Source organism: Ranitomeya imitator, chromosome 2, assembly GCF_032444005.1.
Source record: "Ranitomeya imitator isolate aRanImi1 chromosome 2, aRanImi1.pri, whole genome shotgun sequence".
NCBI lineage: Eukaryota > Metazoa > Chordata > Amphibia > Anura > Dendrobatidae > Ranitomeya > Ranitomeya imitator.
Window position 1 is genome coordinate 742,271,574 of NC_091283.1, and position 21,936 is coordinate 742,293,509.

Here is a 21,936-nt window from a genome sequence, read left to right on the forward strand (position 1 = left end):
GTCTTCTGTGTTTGCTAATAATGACATTGTACGGTAATAAGAACGCTAATCTGATGGTGTGGATGTGCCCTCTATCAGTCAGCTAATATGGATAGACTGGAATGGCGGGATTAATCACTGCTCACTGCCTTTATGCCACAAGAGCAGTTTTGGATTTTATAATATTTACGTCTGCTATATCATTGGGGTATGTGCACACGTCAGGATTTCTTGCAGAAATTTTCCTGACAAAACCGGACATTTCTGCCAGAAATCCGCATGCGTTTTTTTCGTGTTTTTTCGTGTTTTTTTTGGTGCGTTTTTTCCCAAATGCATAGAATAGCGGGAAAAACGCAGAAAATCCACAAAAATAATGAACATGCTGGTTTTTTTTTACCGCAATGCGTTTTTTTCACGGAAAAAAACGCATCATGTGCACAAAAATTGCAGAATGCATTCTAAATGATAGGATGCATATGTCTGTAGTTTCTAATGCGGTTTTATCGCGTTTTTATCGCAGAAAAAAAACGCAAAAAAACCTGAACGTGTGCACATACCCTTACTGGCAACTGATGTGACAATACAATAAATTGTAAAATCTTCTTATGCATACACTAGCTATACTCAAACCCATCTGTATACACACAATATAGTTTTTTAATTAAATATATATGTGTGAACGTAAAGATCTGATATATACATTTATGGCACATTATCACCTACCTTGAGCGCACAGAATATGCAGGAGTCACCCATACATTTGTGAGTGGTTAACTGGCGGAAGCTCCGGCGGAAAATATCAAGGTGCCACAAAACCTGTGAAGAAAGATCACATTCAGGTTAACACAATGGAAAGAAAGTCCAACACAGCAACTGTATATGGAGGCATCAGCACAAGGAGCACAAACATTATCCAAAGAAAGCAGAACAGATACGTCGTTTTGTGGAATGAACAGAGGGGTAGATCAGTGAATGGCAAGGTATACTGAATTATCAGCCTGCCCATAGTGATCTGGGCACAGATACAGGGAAGACCATTATTCATAGAGGGTGAAGGCCGAATGGACTGCTAATCTCACAATGAGCAGAGATTAAGAACAATAAGTGATATTGACATATTACTCACAAAATATATTAGAGATGGACAGATAGGCGTTTCTGTATCTCCATCTGTGGTGCGGCCTCTGCACATAGGACAATTACCTTTTCTCCTAGAAAACCAGCTTGTGTCCAAATGCTTTTATACATATAAAATTACAACCCCAGGTGGTACTCACCCACCCCAGGTCCGGCACTAGCTCTTTGTCTCTGCTTCAGTCTCTGTGTATTCACCGACTCTGCAGCCACACACTGAGCGCAGAGGCTCTACGTAGTGATGGAGAGTGTGCGGAGCTCAGCGATTGGCTGCAGCAGTGATACAGCATGTGTGGTAGTCAGGAAGTCGCCATTGCAGTCAAACAAAAACAGGAGCAATGACGGAGGCCTGACACTGGACCCAGGGAGGAGAGTAATGGATCTGTATATAATACACACACATATATATATATATATATATATATATATATATATATATATATATATATATATATATTAGTATTTATTTATCTTTGGGGGGGGGACTTTGGTTTTTTTAAAGTTGACCCCCCAGCCCCCTTTAAATTGTCTATAAAAGAAATGTACAGTACCTTAAAGAGATTTCTGGGTTTAAAAAAAAAAAAAAAAAAAATGGATCTCATATCCATATTTTTTTTGTAGCATGGAGGTCATGGCGACAGCACCATAGCCAATCATTGAGTTACGCTCTATTCTCTTGGAGAGCCACTGAGCTCACGGATTGGCTTTAGGACTGTCGACATGGTGTCAGCGCTGCAGACAATAACCAGGAACAATGGCGGTGACTCAGAGCCGGACCTGGGGAGGGTGCTTAAAAAAAGAAAACCAAGCATGGTAGCAGGGCTTTTCTGAAACCTGAAAACCTACTTTTAGCATTTTCTACTTCAGCCATTTTTCTACAAACCGAGAAACAGAGAGGAGATTGTACTGTGCCTTCATCAATCACTTAGCACTTGGGTCATGTGTTTGAAGCAGATATTATTGCACCCATTGGGACCTCTGACAAACTGAACTCACATGACTGGCGACCCTGGGGGCATCCATTAATGTTAGGCCTAGATTTCTCACCACTGCTCTGGAGACTTGGACCACCACAAGATGTAGACCATCCAACTGTAGGACTGGTCTAGTTCTAAGGGACAGCACCGAAATGTAAGGTCTGTGGACAGATCAGTCTTTGGGCTGTAATCTGTTCATACACTTGTTTTTTGTCACTTACTGTCTCTAAATGATGTTTGGGGCAAGGGTCTTTCCCTTCCTGGCCAGAAGCATTTCTATGGTTCTTTAACTATGCGACAATAAGGACCCAATAGATACCATGATATGCTTTATACGTCTTGGTTAGGTACGCACTTTCTAAAATGGCATTATAAATTTGCCCTTCAGGTTAGGCTACACAATACTGTTACAGCAGCTAGTCCTCTAGAGCCGCCCATACACATTTATTTCAGGGTTCTGGTCTGATCCCGCTGGAATAGACAACAATGTAATGTGTACAGCAGCTTCCCAATGATGACCGGGCACACTGTAGGTATCTATAGGTTCCAGAAGACAGTCACTACACAGAGATGTTGTAATGGGCTATCTGCCATTCTACTGCTTGTTACCGACTGTAACAGACACTGGAAAAGAGTGAATATTACTATTATATATAAAATAATTCTAGCCAAAACATATCCCACCTACAAGTCTTTACTTCTGGGTATTCTGATCACAGAAGATGGAGAATATCTACTATATAATTGTCTAAGGGTCACTTCCGTCTTTCTGTCTGTCCTTCTATCTGTCACAGATATTCATTGGTCGCGGCCTCTGTCTGACATGGAATCCAAGTCGCTGATTGGTCTCGGCAGCTGCTTGTCATGGCTGCCGCGACCAATCAGCGACGGCCACAGTCCAATTAGTCCCTCCCTACTCCCCTGCAGTCAGAGCCCGGGGCCCGCTCCATACTCCCCGCAGTCACCGCTCACACAGGGTTAATGCCAGCGGTAACGGACCGCGTTATGCTGCGGGTAACTCACTCCGTTCCCACCGCTATTAACCCTGTGTGACCAAGTTTTCACTATTGATGCTGCCTATGCAGCGTAAATAGTAAAAACATCTAATGCTAAAAATAATAATAATAATAATAAAAAAAAAAAAATCATTATATACGCGACGCTCCGGTGACCGCTCCATGCAAGCGGCAGGTTCCGGTGCCAAGGATGGTATGGGAGAAGGACCTGCCATGACGTCACGGTCATGTGACCGCAACGTCATCACAGGCCCTGCGCGAGAAGGACTTGCCATGATGTCACGGTCATGTGACCGCGACGTCATCACAGGTCCTGCGCGCCTGCGTGAGAAGGACCTGCCATGATGTCACGGTCATGTGACCGAACTACAATGGGCCCTCGGAAGGTGAGTATATGTTTATTTTTTATTTTTTAACCTGTGACATACGTGGCTGGCCAATATACTATGTGACTGGCCAATATACTATGTGGCTGAGCAATATACTACGTGGCTCTGTGCTGTATACTACGTCACTGAGCAATATACTACGTAACTGGGCAATATACTACGTCACTGGGCAATTTACTACGTCACTGGGCAATATACTACGTCACTGGGCAATATACTACATCACTGGGCAATTTACTACGTCACTGGGCAATATACTACGTCACTGGGCAATTTACTACGTCACTGGGCAATATACTACGTCACTGGGCAATTTACTACGTCACTGGGCAATTTACTACGTCACTGGGCAATATACTACGTCACTGGGCAATATACTACGTCACTGGGCAATTTACTACGTCACTGGGCAATATACTACGTGACTGGGCAATATACTAAGTGACTGGGCAATATACTACGTGACTGGGCAATACGTGACTGGGCAATATACTACGTGGCTGGGCAATATACTACGTGGCTGGGCAATATACTACGTGGCTGGGCAATATACTACGTAGCTGGGCAATATACTACGTGGCTGGGCAATATACTACGTGGACATGCATATTCTAGAATACCCGATGCATTAGAATCGTGCCACCATCTAGTATTAAATAACCATCTTTACTATTCTTGGCATGTCCGATGTCAGTTTGTGTCCAAAATACTGCCACCATGTGGTTGGATGTCTGCATGACATGGTAAGGCATTTATATATGTGGCCAATAGAGGACTTGATTCCTAATTCTTTACACTGTAGAGCAATGTTGCCAACTCCAGTCCTCAAGAGCCACCAACTGATCAGGTTTTCTGGGTTTCCTTAGTATTGTACAAGTAAGAAAACCCTGAAAACATGATCTGTTGTTGTATCTCGATGACTGGAGTTGGGGAAACTCTGCCATAAAAAGATGCTGGGGCCCACACTCACCAGCCAGGGGAGGGAGAAAAATGTCGCGCCACCTACTCACCATGGTAGTGGAGAGCGGCTCCTGCTATGCTGACAGCACCCACAAAGTGTAGACAATGACTAGGGAATGTACAGTGTGATGTGGGAGGCACAAAACTAGTACCGAGCGGCTCCTGCTACAATGAGGGTATTGCACAGAGATCTCGACGTTAGTTTGACCTGGGGATTTTGTGTACTGGAAATACTATTATTATTATTATTCCTAATGCCACAAATTCATTTTTGTGAGCATGGATGTTTGTATATTCAGATTGCAGTTGTTCTCCTAAGTGGATGCATCCTGGGACGAGCTCTCCACTAGTATACAGGTCCTTCTCAAAAAATTAGCATATAGTGTTAAATTTCATTTTTTACCATAATGTAATGATTACAATTAAACTTTCATATATTATAGATTCATTATCCACCAACTGAAATTTGTCAGGTCTTTTATTGTTTTAATACTGATGATTTTGGCATACAACTCCTGATAACCCAAAAAACCTGTCTCAATAAATTAGCATATTTCACCCATCCAATCAAATAAAAGTGTTTTTTTAATAACAAACAAAAAAACCATCAAATAATAATGTTCAGTTATGCACTCAATACTTGGTCGGGAATCCTTTGGCAGAAATGACTGCTTCAATGCGGCGTGGCATGGAGGCAATCAGCCTGTGACACTGCTGAGATGTTATGGAGGCCCAGGATGCTTCAATAGCGGCCTTAAGCTCATCCAGAGTGTTGGGTCTTGCGTCTCTCAACTTTCTCTTCACAATATCCCACAGATTCTCTATGGGGTTCAGGTCAGGAGAGTTGGCAGGCCAATTGAGCACAGTAATACCATGGTCAGTAAACCATTTACCAGTGGTTTTGGCACTGTGAGCAGGTGCCAGGTCGTGCTGAAAAATGAAATCTTCATCTCCATAAAGCATTTCAGCCGATGGAAGCATGAAGTGCTCCAAAATCTCCTGATAGCTAGCTGCATTGACCCTGCCCTTGATGAAACACAGTGGACCAACACCAGCAGCTGACATGGCACCCCACACCATCACTGACTGTGGGTACTTGACACTGGACTTCAGGCATTTTGGCATTTCCTTCTCCCCAGTCTTCCTCCAGACTCTGGCACCTTGATTTCCGAATGACATGCAAAATTTGCTTTCATCAGAAAAAAGTACTTGGGACCACTTAGCAACAGTCCAGTGCTGCTTCTCTGTAGCCCAGGTCAGGCGCCTCTGCCGCTGTTTATGGTTCAAAAGTGGCTTTACCTGGGGAATGCGGCACCTGTAGCCCATTTCCTGCACACGCCTGTGCACGGTGGCTCTGGATGTTTCCACACCAGACTCAGTCCACTGCTTCCTCAGGTTCCCCAAGGTCTGGAATCGGTCCTTCTCCACAATCTTCCTCAGGGTCCGGTCTCCTCTTCTCGTTGTACAGCGTTTTCTGCCACATTGTTTCCTTCCAACAGACTTACCATTGAGGTGCCTTGATACAGCACTCTGGGAACAGCCTATTTGTTGAGAAATTTCTTTCTGGGTCTTACCCTCTTGCTTGAGGGTGTCAATGATGGCCTTCTTGACATCTGTCAGGTCGCTAGTCTTACCCATGATGGGGGTTTTGAGTAATGAACCAGGCAGGGAGTTTATAAAAGCCTCAGGTATCTTTTGCATGTGTTTAGAGTTAATTAGTTGATTCAGAAGATTAGGGTCATTTAGAGAACCTTTTCTTGATATGCTAATTTATTGAGACAGGTTTTTTGGGTTATCAGGAGTTGTATGCCAAAATCATCAGTATTAAAACAATAAAAGACCTGACAAATTTCAGTTGGTGGATAATGAATCTATAATATATGAAAGTTTAATTGTAATCATTACATTATGGTAAATAATGAAATTTAACACTATATGCTAATTTTTTGAGAAGGACCTGTATACACTGCTCAAAAAAATAAAGGGAACACTAAAATCCCACATCCTAGATACCAGTGAATGAAATATTCCAGTTGTACATCTTTATTCATTACATAGTGGAATGTGTTAAGAGCAATAAAACATAAAAATGATAAAAATAAATCAAAACTAATATTCCAAGTAGGTCTGAATTTGGAATAATGCTTAATCTCAAAGTGGAAAATCAAATCATAGGCTGATCCAACTTCAGTGGAAATTCCTCAAGACAAAAATGATGCTCAGTAGTGTGTGTGGCCTCCACGTGCCTGTATGACCTCCTTAGGGAATGCTCCTGATGAGGCGGCGGATGTTATCCTGAGGGATCGCCTCCCAGTCCTGGATTAACCCCTTCCCAACAGATGCAGTATAGATACGTCATGTCAGTCAAGCGACCACCAAGACTAATCGCACGGTGAACGCTCATTGCCGCTGCTATTTCTCACAGCATAGAACGTGTTGCTTTCGTCCCGGGGGGTGGCAACTATGATGGCGGTGATTGGCTGTTCAGGATTCAACATCCAATCTCAGCGTTTCAGGCAGATGGTCTGAAACACTCATGTCCAGCCTAGGATCGGTGCTGTAAGGGCCAGCTCTGCCATCATCGTCAATCAGAACGCAGACACGCTGTGACTGGCAAGTGACCACCCTATTTGTACAGGGCGGTCGCTCTGTCCGTTTGTGCACCATGCTGTGTCTTGTGGTGCCACCAAAGCCTGTGCCATCAATGAGATTGCTGTTGCTCCTCCTGCTGAAGAAAAATGAAGAAGAGTTCCTGATCCCGCCCTGATCTTTCCCTAATCCCACTCTCCCCACCTGCCCCACCATCTGCCGCCGAGCGCTGATCATTACTTGATCACTGATCCTTTTTCATGTGTCCTGCAGCCGCCGAGCATTGATCAGTGACAGGATTCACTGATCAACGTCAGTGCTCGCTGGTTTCCAGGACTTTTTTGTCCCTGTCTATTTTTCTATAATTGAGTTAGTGTCTGCATGTAAAAAAAATAAAATAATGTAGATTAGGTACAGTAAAATATATTGCAGTAATCGTTTACTACAGCATTTTTTACTGAATTGAATCAGGTTAAGTGTCAGTTGCGGGCACTCAGTAATTTGTTTGTTTTAATCTGACATCCTTTTAGTAAATTTGTTTCTTATTTTACCATTTTTTTCTATTTTTCTTTCTATATGCTTTTCTTTTTTTGCTCTTCTAAATAAAAAAGTTTTACACCAAGCACTCATAAACACAACTGAATGAAATTTGGCAAAACACAAAAAAATGTCGTCCTGCTCGTCCAAAACCCAGCATTCAGCGGAGGAGGCATACGCTTTCCTTGCCCCCGACACGGACAGTGAGGGAGAGGATCCCACCTTCCTTTATTTTTCCTCCTCCTCTAGTGATACCGAACCGCCACGACGAAGCTCCAGGACAAAACAGCGCCTACCATTACTGACCCCGTATGGACCTCACCTCCCAAGAATTATGAGCCACAGATTCCTGAATTTGTGGTGCAATCAGGTATCTAATTTGACACCACCTGCCTCACAGAAATTTACTTTTGTCAAAGTCTTTTTCTCTGAAGATTTTGTAAATCTCATGTTGTCGCAGACCAATTTGTACGCCCAGCAATTTTTATCCCAAAATCCGACTTCATCATTTGCCAACTGGACCCATGTAGACACCATAGAAATGATGAAATTTTGGGGCATGGTTTCTCACATGGGGATAGTGTAGAAGCCACGAATTTGGCAATATTGGAGTTTTGACGTTTTGTATAATACTCCAGTGCTCCACATGGCTATGGCATGACACGTGAATGAGTCCCTAATACATTTCAAAGGGAGGCTCAAATTCCAGCAATACCTGCCCAGTAAGAAGGCCAGGTACAAAATTAAGCTGAACAAAGTATGCGAGAGTACCTCAGGGTACACCCACAAGTTCAGGGTTTATGAAGAGAAGGACACCCATAGTCAACCCCTTGTGGTGTACCCACTGCAGGATCAAGGCTATCATTTCTATGTAAATAACTTTTATACCAGCGTCCCACTGTTCAAGTCAATCTCTGCGCGAGTACTGTCCGCAAAAAAACAGAAAGGCCTCCCTAGGACGGTAATTGGGCAGCTGCTCAGAAAGGGCGAGAGCAGAGCACAATGTTGTGACAACATGCTGGTTGGAAAGTACAAGGACAAGAGGGATGTCCTTTGCTTGACCACCATACAGGGTGATGGCAGCACCCCCAGCACTGTATGAGGTACCTCTACAAAGGTCCACAATCCAAACTGTTTACTGCGGTACAACAAGTACATGGGGGGATTTGAGTTGATCTCTCTGATCAAGTCCTCCGGCCATACAGTGTGATGAGAAAAGCCAAGGTGTGGTACAAGAAGCTGGCCATGCACATCGTACAGATGGCAATGTACAATGCTTTCGTGCCATCACAATGTGCAGGCCACACTGGGACCTTCCTTCAGTTTCAGGAAGTAGTGATCAAGGCCCTAATATTTGGCAGTCAGGAAGGAGCAAGTCCCAGTACTATCGGAACTGAAAGTGCCTGTGTTGTACCAGGCCAACATTTCCCCGGTGAGGTCCCTCAAACTGCAGAGAGAGGAAAGACACAAAAAATGTGCAAAGTGTGTTACAGAAGGGGGATACGAAAGGACACCATTTATCAGTGTGACACCTGCCCTGACAAACTTTCCCTGTGTATGAAAGGCTTCCAGAGTCTACCCCTCATCCATGGACTAATAAATGTATTTCTCACAAACGTAACTCACATATGCCAACCTGACGTACACTACACAACTCATATGCCAACCTGATGGACTACACACTACTCACGTATGCCAACCTGATGTACACTACATAATTCACGTATGCCACCACAAAATTCACATACCAGGAAAATACTAGATCAATTCCAATATAGGGTCACTAGTGGGGGATTTCCAAAGCTTAGGCGCATCAGGGGCTCTGCAAACTTGAGACGACGCCTGCAGACCATTCCATCAAAATCTGCAGTCCAAAACGTCACTCCTTCCCTTCCGAGCCCTGTCATGTGCCCAAACAGTGGTTTTCCTCTACAAATGGGGCATCAGCATACTTCAGAGAACTTGCACAACAGATTTGGGGGTCCAATTTCCCCTGTCACCCTTGTGAAAATAAAAAACTTCGGGCTAAAAGATGATTTTTGGTATTTTTTTTTTAAATTTTCATAGCTCTACGTTATAAGTTTCTGTACAGCACCTGGGGGTTCAAGGTGCCCAACACACATCTGGATAAGCTCCATGCGGGAAGGGGAGGCTAGTTTCATAAATGGGGTTACTTGTGGGGGGTTTCTACTGTTTAGGCACATCAGGGGCTCTCCAAACGCAACATGACGTCCACTAATTATTTCAACAAATTTTGCATTCAAAAAGTCAAATGATGCCCTTTCCCTTCCGAGCTCAAAAAGTGGTTTCCCCCCCCACATATGGAGTATTGGCATGCTCAGGAAAACTAGCACAATGTTTGGGGTCCAGTTTTTCCGGTTAGCCTTGTGAAAATAAAAAAATTGGGTCTAAATTAAAATTTTATTGAAAAAAAGCTAAATGTTCATTTTTTCCCATTCACATTCCATTAATTCCTGTCAAGCACCTGAAGGGTTAATAAACTTGTTGAATGTCGTTTTGAGCACCTTGAGGGGTGGAGTTTTTAGAATGGTGTCACTTTTGGGTATTTTCTCTAACATAGGCCCCCTAAAGTCACTTCAAATGTGATGTGGTACCTAAAAAAATGGTTTTGTAAATTTTGTTGGAAAAAATGGGAAGTCGCTCGTCAACTTTAAAGGGAACCTGTCACCCCGAAAATCGCGGGTGAGGTAAGCCCACCGGCATCAGGGGCTTATCTGCAGCATTCTGTAATGCTGTAGATAAGCCCCCGATGTTACCTGAAAAAGGAGAAAAAGACGTTATATTATACTCACCCAGGGGCGGTCCCGCTGCTGGTCCGGTCGGATGGGCGTCTCTGGTCCGCTGCGGTGCCTCCCATCTTCATTACAAGACGTCCTCTTCTGATCTTCAGCCACGGCTCCGGCGCAGGCGTACTTTGCTCTGCCCTCTTGAGGGCAGACAAAGTACTGCAGTGCGCAGGCGCCGGGCCTCTGACCTTTCTGGCGCCTGCGCACTGCAGTACTTTGTCTGCCCTCAAGTCCCTCAAAATCTGAATCAGTGGGATCTGTTGAAGCATTCCATAGTTATTACTTCAGAAAGTAAAGGCCGGTCATGAAGGTGAAAACAACTGGGGTGAATGGATTAAAGCAACAGTCAACTCCTGTACAGTCTGCGGTGCAATGTGACATTTGTGGATGGAAAGAGACATGGTGTCCAAGATATACTCAGTTGGATTCAGGTCTGGGGACCGGGTGGGCCAGTCCATAGCTCAATGCCTTCATCTTGCAGGAACTGCTGACACACTCCAGCCACATGAGGCCTAGCATTGTCCTGCATTAGGAGGAACCCAAGGCCTACTGCATATGGTCTCACAATGGGTCTGAGGATCTCATCTTGTACCTAATGGCAGTCAGGCTACCTCTGGCGAGCACATGGAGGGCTGTGCAGCCCTCCAAAGAAATGCCACCCCACATCATTACTGACCCACTGACAAACCAGTCATGCTGAAGTATGTTGCAGGCAGCAGAACCTTCTCCTCGGTGTTTCCAGACTGTAACACGTGCTCAGTGTGAACCTGCTCTCATTCATGAAGAGCACAGGGCGCCAATATCGAATCTGCCAAGCTTGGTGTTCTCTGGAAAATGCCAATCAGCCTGCACAATGTTCGCATGTAAGCCCAACACCCACTTGTGTACATTGCACCCTCATACCACCCTCATGGGAGTCTATTTCTGGCAGTTTGAGCAGACACATGGATGGCACGGTGGCGCAGTGGTTAGCACAGCAGCCTTGCAGCGCTGGAGTCCTGGGTTCAAACCCCACCAAGGACAACATCTGCAAAGAGTTTGTATGTTCTCTCCGTGTTTGCGTGGGTTTCCTCCGGGTTCTCCGGTTTCCTCCCACATTCCAAAGACATACTGATAGGGAATTTAGATTGTGAGCCCCATCAGGGACAGTGATGATAATGTATGTAAAGCGCTGCGGAATATGTTAGCGCTATATAAAAATAAAGATTATTATTATTATTATGTTAGTGGCACGCTGGAGGTAGTTTTGCAGGGCTCTGACACTGCTCCTCCTGTTCTGCCTTGAACAAAAGAGGAGGTAGCGGTCCTGGTTCTGGGTTGTTACCCTCTTACGGCCCCTCAACATCTCCTGGTGTATTAGCCTGGCTCCTGGTATTTGCTCCATGCTCTGAACACTGTGCTGACAGACCCAGCTACCCTTCTTGAAGCAGCTCGCATTGATGTGCTATCCTGGATGAGCTTCACTAACTGAGTATCGTCTGTGGTTTGTAGACAACATCTCAAACTACTGAACCTCTAGGGGTGAGAGCAATGACAATATGCAAAAGTGACCAAAACAACAGCCAAAAAGGATGAGAACAGAAAATGGTCTGTGGTCACCCCCTGTAGAACCTCTCCTTTATAGGGGTTGTCTTGGTAATTGCCTATCATTTCTATCTGTTGCCTGTTCCATTTGCACAACAGCAGGAGAAATTGATTCACAATTGGTATTGCTTCGTAACTGGACAGAATGAGTTCACAAAAGTGTGACTTCCTTGGAGTTACATTGTGATGTTTAAGTGTTCCCTTTATTTTTTAGAGCAGAGTATATACAAGATTTACTTTCCTAACATAATATTACACCTTTAATTTACTGGAAAATCTCCAGAAGTTCATTTATTTTGGTTGACAAGCAGACAGGAGAAAACCATGGATATATTTTTACAATGACTAAAAATGGGTTTAAAAAAATAATAATGGAATACTCATTTCCCACATTTTGAAACATTGCCAAAAAGTAGAGAATACATTACAAATACCACAGAAAAAAGGAGTTTTGACAGATTGAGTATGTTAAATACCGATTCTCTCGATTCTGGGGTTTAAAAGAAACAAACCAGAAATGCAAAAAAAAAAATTAAAAAAAATCACAGAAATTTACTTTTAAAGGGTACGTGTCTAAACCATTTTCATGAACTAAGATCGCTGTATAGGTCGCACAGCTACACGTAAGATGATAAAAGTCTTGCTGTAGATCGATGTACCATGCTACTTTCACTCAAAAAAATCATCCTGACAGGTTCCCTTTAGTTTTTGCTCCTGTGATGGGGAGCTTTGCAGCTACTGTTGCACACCCAGTAACACCAGTTATAACTCCATTGTATTATATGTCTCCCTAACCAGTGAGAACCTGCATATAAAGCAGCTCTGAATTATTGCTGAGCAATTTTGCAACCAAATGCCACAGATTTTGTCATTTTTCCAAGACCAACCAGGTTTTTTCATGAGGATTTTGGTAAAAATATGCACAATAATACATTTTATTGGAGAGAAGTTCAGACAGGTATTTAAACATCTCACATAGGATCCTATGGGTGACTGATGCCTCCAGGTGTGTACCTCTGATGGGCACTTCAAAATGCCGTGTGAAAGCTGCCAAAATGGGAGGCATAAAGACACACATTCCTAATGGGACCCATAATTAGTGCTCTGGGAAGCACCATTTCTCCTTAGCGATGTGACGGTGCAGCTTGGAAAGTATCTCGGCTCAGGGACACTGTGAATTCCTGAGCTCACCACTAACGAATGGGCAGAGTGCTCCTGAATCGCTCAGCCTGATCATAGACAAAACAGCAGTGACGATTACAGCTGCGATGTCCTGTACTCCCCTCCCTGCAGTCATATTAATGATCAGTGCAGGGAAGAAACAAAGTTCAGTATCCGGTAACAGTCAGGAAAACACAGGGGCATGGAGAGACGAGTAATCACTTGACTCCAGGTATGGTATACCAACTGCTCCACTGCCCTCCACCAGGGAGTTTAATGTAACCACTTGACTGTACTATACCACCAGGATCCTTACGTTAACACAGTTACTGTCCAAGACTAGAAGGGACAAAAGAACTAACCAGCTGACTGTACTACACCACCAGGAATATTGACATCTTTTCAGTGTCTTAGATTGCCATGAATGCCATACACCCGAAACCAACGTCTCTCTCCCAACCCCCCATACACAGGAGCACTGTGCTCCGGTAGACATCTGTGGTCGTGGATTAGCTCCTTGGACACTAAAAGGAGGGGGCGTTAAGCTCCATCATGACAAATGAGGTCGGAGACGGTTGAGAGGTCAAACAGCTCCACAGAAATTGGCAGGTCTGGGCAATTTTCATCTAATGTGTATGGGGGCATTAAAAGGATTTTTTGGTTTCACAAAAGTTGTCCCCAAACACCTATATACATGTAAAATAGCAAACTGAGCAGGAACTTTCCCTCCATGGGTCCTGCGCGGGCTCACCTGCTCCGTTATTTGACATGAAAGAACTAGGGGAGCACCTTCATTAAAGCAGAAGTTTGATTTTGGCTTGGATTTCAACCACACATGGTAAGACCCATGAGGTACCTTTGTCCATCTGGCAAAGATCAAGCTTCCTCCTATTATGTTCCACCAAAAAAAAAAACCACACAGCCTGGAGAAGCCTTGCTTCGCGGTCTGTTGAGTTCCTATTAGTACACATCCATTCAAAATAGTTTTCTAAGTATTAAACTAATTACGGCAAATGAAGCAAATGTTCTAAAATAAAGTGTAAACTCTGTACCCTCCTATTCACACCCATGCATAGACTCCAGTGGTCCTTGGAGCAATGATCTGCTGTACCAGCATGGGCCTCGGTGATGTCAGTATGTCCTGCACGATTGCGGATGGCTGAAAGGTTAAGAAGCTGGATTACCCATATTAGAACGTACAATTTGTTCTGCTCGGTTACTGGATTTCAGCCATGTTGGATATCCTTGGAGAACCATTGTGTTTCTGGTTGTTATATTTCAGCTTTTTTTTTTACAAAATGCAGAAGAACACATTATGAATTATTTTGCGCTTGCAGTGGATATCACAGCTTATAATTATTAGGTGGCAGTGGCGCTCCCTCTGTAAAGGGCATGACACCCTGCTACAGGGGAGGAATACACAGGATAACAGTTTCTTCAGGTCCCTAATGTCGTCTGACAACAACCTGACGCCCCTTAAACAAACTGACTTAAATTGCTTGGAGTCCAAAAGGTGTATTAATACAGAAATATTCACAAAACACAAATCCAGCACCACATTGTTAAAAGGGCAAGAAAGAAAAGTCTCTGTTTTCTCAAAAAATACAATCCATTTTTCCCAACCAACCAATGCGAAGTGATATGAAGGGACCAGGAACCTTACGACAGCCGCACTACCGCAAATATTTAACTTGGAACAAGCCTCGCACTAACCACGCAGCGCGCCTAGGTAAGCGGATTCCCACGAGCTGGAACAATATTGTTTTATTGCAGGGAGTGTAACGAGAACAGCGTGTCTCCAAGAAGCTCGCCTTTCTCCAAGGTTACCCTCCAAGTAGGGAAATATTTAAGTGGCCAGCTGAGCCTCCCATCCAACCCACTAAAGCTTAAAGCTATGCAAATAACATCACAGACTTTATAATTATGGTGTTAGTCAGAAAACCACGAAGGGAACACCCCGGTTGACGGCTTGAAGGAAATTATCTTAGGTTATTAAAATAGCAGTGACATTAAGAATGAATGCGGTAACCTCGGCGCAGCCCAATGATCCAAGATTCCTTGACAGTGAGTCAAGTGCTTGACAAGCATCTACAAAAATACAACAAACACGTTAACTAGCAAAGTAGTTATATGGAAAATTTCCGCTTAGAAACTAGAAAAGTATTTTGGAAGAGAAATTGTCAGTATTTCAGGCCTCCAAAGCAGGACGGGGAGAGGTTTATAATCATCTCCTTTTTGCTCCATTTCTTTTTCCTATATTTTGATTGATGAAGCAAAACACATCATGGGCTACACTGTAAATGACCTCAAAGGAGTCATGTGGGTGGAGCAGCTTAACTCTTCAGAAGAACAGCTCCTCCTCTAGGACGCCTTCGTATTCAGATACCTTTTTTACTAACTTATGCTGCATTAACCTGAAAACAGAAGGACACCACTATTAACCTGTAAAAGAAATGGAGAACAGGTTGGCGGTGGTTTGGAGGACTAAATGCTCCTGACAGATTCCCTTTAAAATCAGTATAGAAAATAGCATCAGGTCACTGTCAGACATCAGAAAATGTGATACATTTACTAGTTTTTCTATCATCCAATGTTTGTCACCTAGTTGCCAACGCCACATTGGACTACAGCGATTATTACACTTTGTGATTGTGGCACATCAAAGCATGATGTTGAGCCTTGGTAACTAACACCGGTTCTGGCATTTTAAAGGAATGTGTAACTAAAGCACGAACCACAGTTTTCACTTTGCATCCTTGTACATTCAGATCCAGATGCTCCTCTACAATGAAACTGCAACACCAGTCATGCAATTATGGAAATCACAGGAAAGACATCTCAATCATATGCAAATAATGAATTTTTTTTGTAAATAACTTAATTTATTCTGTATGAAGTTTAAATGAGGTTATTAATAGTTGTCTGAGGAATGTGCTGCCAGGTTGAATGCAGTTCGTTAAATCATCAAGATCCATTGCTGGCAGCTCCCTTTGCAACTGTCCACCAACAACGTCCCAGATGTGCTCAACAGAATACAAGTCCAGAGACGCTCCATCCATGGTGGCATATTTAGGCCAAGCAAACTGCTAACAGCACGAGCAAACTGCGGCCTGGTGTGGTGATAAAAATAGCTCCTGGGACACTTTGGAAAAATGGTTGTGCCCCTGGTTCCACCACCAAATCAGCGTAATGCTGAGTTGTTAGTGTACCTGGAATCCAACCTAGAGGGATCTGGTTGCCGTGCATTATTCTACTCCAGAATATAATATCATAGTAGGAGAATTGTGGGTGAGGCCTCTTCATGACGTTGCCCAGATGGTCTCCAGATGAAAGCTGGAATGGAGTAATGGAGGCTGGAATGGAAATCATGTTTAGCGATAAGTCCCAAATGCAATGATAGCAGGGGAATGGCATGGCGACCTTGTGGGCAATGGTATGGAGACCTTGTGGGCAACGCCATGAAGGGGCCTTCACGAGGAAACCTCACTTTCCAAATTATGGTGTGGGGTAGCATAATGTACCGTTGCCGGATCCCTTACATTTTAAGGTACACTAATAGATGGGTGTTACATTGGTTTGGTCATGGAACCAATGGTGTGGCCATTTGTCCCAGAAGCAGGTTTTTCTTTATTAACATGGCAACCTGCGTTGCCTAAACGTGCTACCATGATCTGTACAGTCTCCGGACTGGTTCCTTATCGAGCACATTTGGGACGTTATTGATCAGCAAATCGCAGGGAGCTGCCAGCAGCGATCTTACTGATTTATGGGCACAAGTGTATTCCTCAGACAACCACTAACAACTTTATAGCAGCCAAGGCTGTAACTGCAGCGCATTCTGCACATGGACGTCACACTCAATACATTGAGATATTTTGAAAATGTGGTTTCCAATGTTGCATCATTTGCATATCATTAACATGTCTATCCATCCTGTGGTTTCCATAACTTTTCCTCCCCGATGTTGTATTTTCAATGTTGAGTATATAACCTGTGTAGACTTGGCTTCGCTGACTTCCCAACAAGGTGCGCGATTTATTAAAAAATGCTAAATAAATCGTCACGTCTGGTCAGGACTTCAATGGGTGGTCTTAAGAAAATATTATTCTGAAACCTAACCCCCTGATGTAATTGTGGTCTGTCCTTGTTACAGATGCCCATTATACAAACAAAAAATCATTTGCATTTTAAAATTTTATAACTGCGTTGACAATTGTTGAAAACCTTAAACCACATATTTGGGGATGGGGGGCACGCTAGAGGATCCGGTGAGGTGCGAGACAGTGGCTGAAAATATAGTTTTTCGTCTGTCGTGGCTCCACTGTAAAATATGAATCATTTATACGTGTAGTGAATGTAATCCAATGCACATCAATGTCAATGGAATTTTAGTTGTGAATGTAAAACAGTTCTTCCAAATCTTAGGAACATATTATATATTCACGAAGGGCTCTGTAGAGTGCATAATAAAGAGGTCCCATCAAGGTATCCTTGACTTCTGAAAGCTGATCAAAGTGGGTTCAGCACAAAAACCAGCTATTATTGGTAGGAAAGTTATGGCTTTGGAGGGAACTGTAGCTTTACATAGGAGTTTGAAATAATGAACAACCATATACTAGGGCTGTGTGGTCAAGCCTTATGCAGGTCCAATAAAAGGTCTATGGTTCACTAGAACACAATAATGAAAAAACATGTGGTATCCAGATGAGAACAGGAAAGGCCAAAACATCTGTGTAATACATTGGTTAAGTGAACAACGATTAGTTATTCCCTAAAATATTATCATTTTGGGTAGATTATGTTTTTCAGCTCAATGCCTACAGGCGAAGCCTTTTATAAAGGCATGGATTGTGGTTTAAAACTGCCGTAATCTTAAATAAATCATATTCAAGCGAGGAAATGTCCTAAATCTTTCACATCCAACAGGATGATTTTATAATTCTTTTCCATTTGTTTTGTATGTAGAAGGATTTGTGGATGGCTATTCTCACTTCCAAGAAAAGCATCTGTGATCAGGCTGACTGTGGAAGTGAAGAGGCATATAAACATTACAAAAGAACATTGAAATATCTTTTAATAATATATCAACGAAGACTTAACACATTGAGTAATTTTTTATCCCCACTTAGTTTGGCCTGTCTCTAAATATCCATGGCGGACCCCTTTATCCATTTTGTTCACTCAGGCTCTTATCCTGCTAAAGGGAGCCTGTCACTGACCTAAACGTAAAATATAGTGGTAAGAATGGGAATTTCTGGATTCTGAACAGGCGTTTTATGCACATACTAAAGCTGCTGTGATTGAACGGTCTTGCAGACTCCCATGTGCAGATAAATCAGGACTAGACCGGTGAGGAGTCTCTTCTGCCCGAATCCTCCTTCCTTACATCTTCTATTCGCGCCTGCCTAGGAGTGATTGACAGTCTACATAACAGTAAAACCGGGGCACTACCTGAAACATGATCACAATACAGAAATCCCCATGCAGAATGCTATACTTTGTCAGAACAGTCTGTAGACCTGATAGGTTCTCTTTGAGCCAATATACAAAGTGCACACACTGTCCAAAGGGATTTCTCATGCCAAACAAAATCTGTCCTACTGGAACGGAGTCAATTAATTGGCAATAATATTCTGGACCTTGGGCACATGCTTTGCAGTCGTCCTTCCATTCAACTTTACAAGAGCTCAGGAACAAGTAGCACAGCAAAGGCAATTCAAGGGGAAAGAAAGCAGCTTCCCAATCAGAAGTGAATGTTCATTTTAGCCATTATGATAACCAATCTAATAAAGATGCAGGAGTCTTTCAGACCACCACAACACAAGCAATTACCCTGTGATGCACAGCACTTATAAAATGTACACCATAACCAAAGACGCTAGTTGCACATGTACAAAGACCAATATCTGCACCATCTCCTACAGAACACCCGAGTTCCGAATGTTGTGGATCCTTGGACTTTGGTTCACACACTTGTCTCACATTCATGGCGTCCCAAAACAGCACTGACCCTTTCTGAAGTGACAGCAGCATCTCAAGGTCACTGCTAAGCTGATAAACTGGAACAAGGGATGCCCCCTAACCCAGTGTGCCATAACTCCAGTCCTCAAGACCCACCAAATCACATTTCAAGATTAGCTTAGTATTGCACAGGTTGATTCCTTATAATTGCACAGGTGATCATTCCATCACCCATACAATACTAAGAAAATCCTGAAAACATGACCTGTGGGCTTTGAGGACTAATGTTGAGGAACACAGCCCTATTCCACTTACAAAAGTCTGTGAAGGGATCCACGTCACCACCGTTGGCCTCATCCAGATCACAATATCGCTTTCATTCCTCTGTAGTAATAGAACTGCCTCCCTCTGGTGAAGCTGCTCTTGGCATCACAACCATGCCGTTTCCTCATAATAATAATAATCTTTATTTTTATATAGCGCTAACATATTCCGCAGCGCTTTAAAGTTTTGCACACATTACCATCACTGTCCCCGATGGGGCTCACAATCTAGAATCCCTATCAGTATGTCTTTGGAGTGTGGGAGGAAACCGGAGTACCCGGAGGAAACCCACGGAGAACATAGAAACTCTTTGCAGATGTTGTCCTGGGTGGGATTAGAACCCAGGACCCCAGAGATGCAAGGCTGCTGCGCTAACCACTGCGCATTTGTGCTGCTTGTGCTGTTTATTATACATAAACCCAATGGATTTCCTCATAATCCCAATAGGCTGTGCTGACCTAATCCATGTGACAAAAGAACACCGCTCATATCAGCGATACATCCTCACCAATCACAGAGGACAAAACAGCCACAAAGGCCTCTCCACATGCAGCATTGTGTGGACCAGTGGTTCTCAACACCAGTCAGTGGGGGACAAACAAGATAATCTTGTAGTTCGGATACTTTTTAATGGCTAACAAAAATAAATGAAGTTACAAAGCAAGCTTTGGAGAAATCTTAAGTCCATTCTTCAGGCATGGTATAGCAAAGTTTCTGAAGAAACACAAATCTATGCACACAGGAAATTATTTGTACATATTTGTGTTTTTTCAGATACTTTGTTATACCACGCCTGAAGAAAGGACCTAAGATTTCTCCAAAGCTTGCTTTGTAACCTCATTTATTATATCTTTTGTTAACCATTAAAAGGTATCATAACTACAAGATTATCTTGTTTTTCCCACTGAAAGCATTGTTTTTCAACTGGCTAAGACTGCACCAAACCTCTTTTTCTTTCAACCCCCAGTCCTCATGGCCCCCAACAAGTCAGGTTCTCTGGATTTCCTTAGCGATCGAGATTATATGGTAGCCCTACGCTGTGCCATTTCCTCACTCAGCCTCCACCTCCTCCTATTAGGACCTCTTTTAATTAACTTCTCTTCAGAAAACATTTGCCTGCTGACTTGAACCTGACCTAGTCACCCACCCTCCCATCACAATCCTGACCGGTCCCCCCACAGCTGTGACCTGCTCTGGTCCTCCCCTCTATACATCAGCTGTCCACATTTCACACATAGTCCATCTAACATATCAGTACCGGGGTACACAATATTGCCTTTGAGATCCCGGACATACAAGACAATTGGAAAAGCTGTACAATCCATGTATAGGATATGTGTCTTTCAACAGCCAGTTTATACAGTTCACAGGTGTGTCTGTGCTACCGTCTAGCAGAAACAATTCATTTCTATAATTATATATATATATATATATATATATATATATATATATATATATATATATATATATATATATATATATATATATATATATATATATATATATATATACAGTGGGGCAAAAAAGTATTTAGTCAGTCAGCAATAGTGCAAGTTCCACCACTTAAAAAGATGAGAGGCGTCTGTAATTTACATCATAGGTAGACCTCAACTATGGGAGACAAACTGAGAAAAAAAATCCAGAAAATCATATTGTCTGTTTTTTTAACATTTTATTTGCATATTATGGTGGAAAATAAGTATTTGGTCAGAAACAAACAATCAAGATTTCTGGCTCTCACAGACATGTAACTTCTTCTTTAAGAGTCTCCTCTTTCCTCCACTCATTACCTGTAGTAATGGCACCTGTTTAAACTTGTTATCAGTATAAAAAGACACCTGTGCACACCCTCAAACAGTCTGACTCCAAACTCCACTATGGTGAAGACCAAAGAGCTGTGGAAGGACACCAGAAACAAAATTGTAGCCCTGCACCAGGCTGGGAAGACTGAATCTGCAATAGCCAACCAGCTTGGAGTGAAGAAATCAACAGTGGGAGCAATAATTAGAAAATGGAAGACATACAAGACCACTGATAATCTCCCTCGATCTGGGGCTCCACGCAAAATCCCACCCCGTGTGGTCAGAATGATCACAAGAACGGTGAGCAAAAATCCCAGAACCACGCGGGGGGACCTAGTGAATGAACTGCAGAGAGCTGGGACCAATGTAACAAGGCCTACCATAAGTAACACACTACGCCACCATGGACTCAGATCCTGCAGTGCCAGACGTGTCCCACTGCTTAAGCCAGTACATGTCCGGGCCCGTCTGAAGTTTTCTAGAGAGCATTTGGATGATCCAGAGGAGTTTTGGGAGAATGTCCTATGGTCTGATGAAACCAAACTGGAACTGTTTGGTAGAAACACAACTTGTCGTGTTTGGAGGAAAAAGAATACTGAGTTGCATCCATCAAACACCATACCTACTGTAAAGCATGGTGGTGGAAACATCATGCTTTGGGGCTGTTTCTCTGCAAAGGGGCCAGGACGACTGATCCGGGTACATGAAAGAATGAA

At 43.1% G+C, this 21,936-nt stretch overlaps 1 protein-coding gene across 7 annotated transcripts in view; it reads right to left on the reverse strand.

The window, feature by feature from the left end:
- The window catches only part of USP54 (ubiquitin specific peptidase 54), a 149,877-nt gene that overhangs the window by 54,317 nt on the left and 73,624 nt on the right, over nucleotides 1-21,936 (reverse strand). For all 7 annotated transcript variants that reach the window (XR_011318498.1, XR_011318497.1, XR_011318499.1 and 4 more), the window contains exon 3: nucleotides 703-795. Coding sequence is in view for 4 of the 7 variants with exons in the window: in XM_069753238.1 (XP_069609339.1) it covers nucleotides 703-795 (93 nt within the window). In the remaining 3 variants the exon portion in view is untranslated. The remainder of the gene's footprint in view (nucleotides 1-702; nucleotides 796-21,936) is intronic.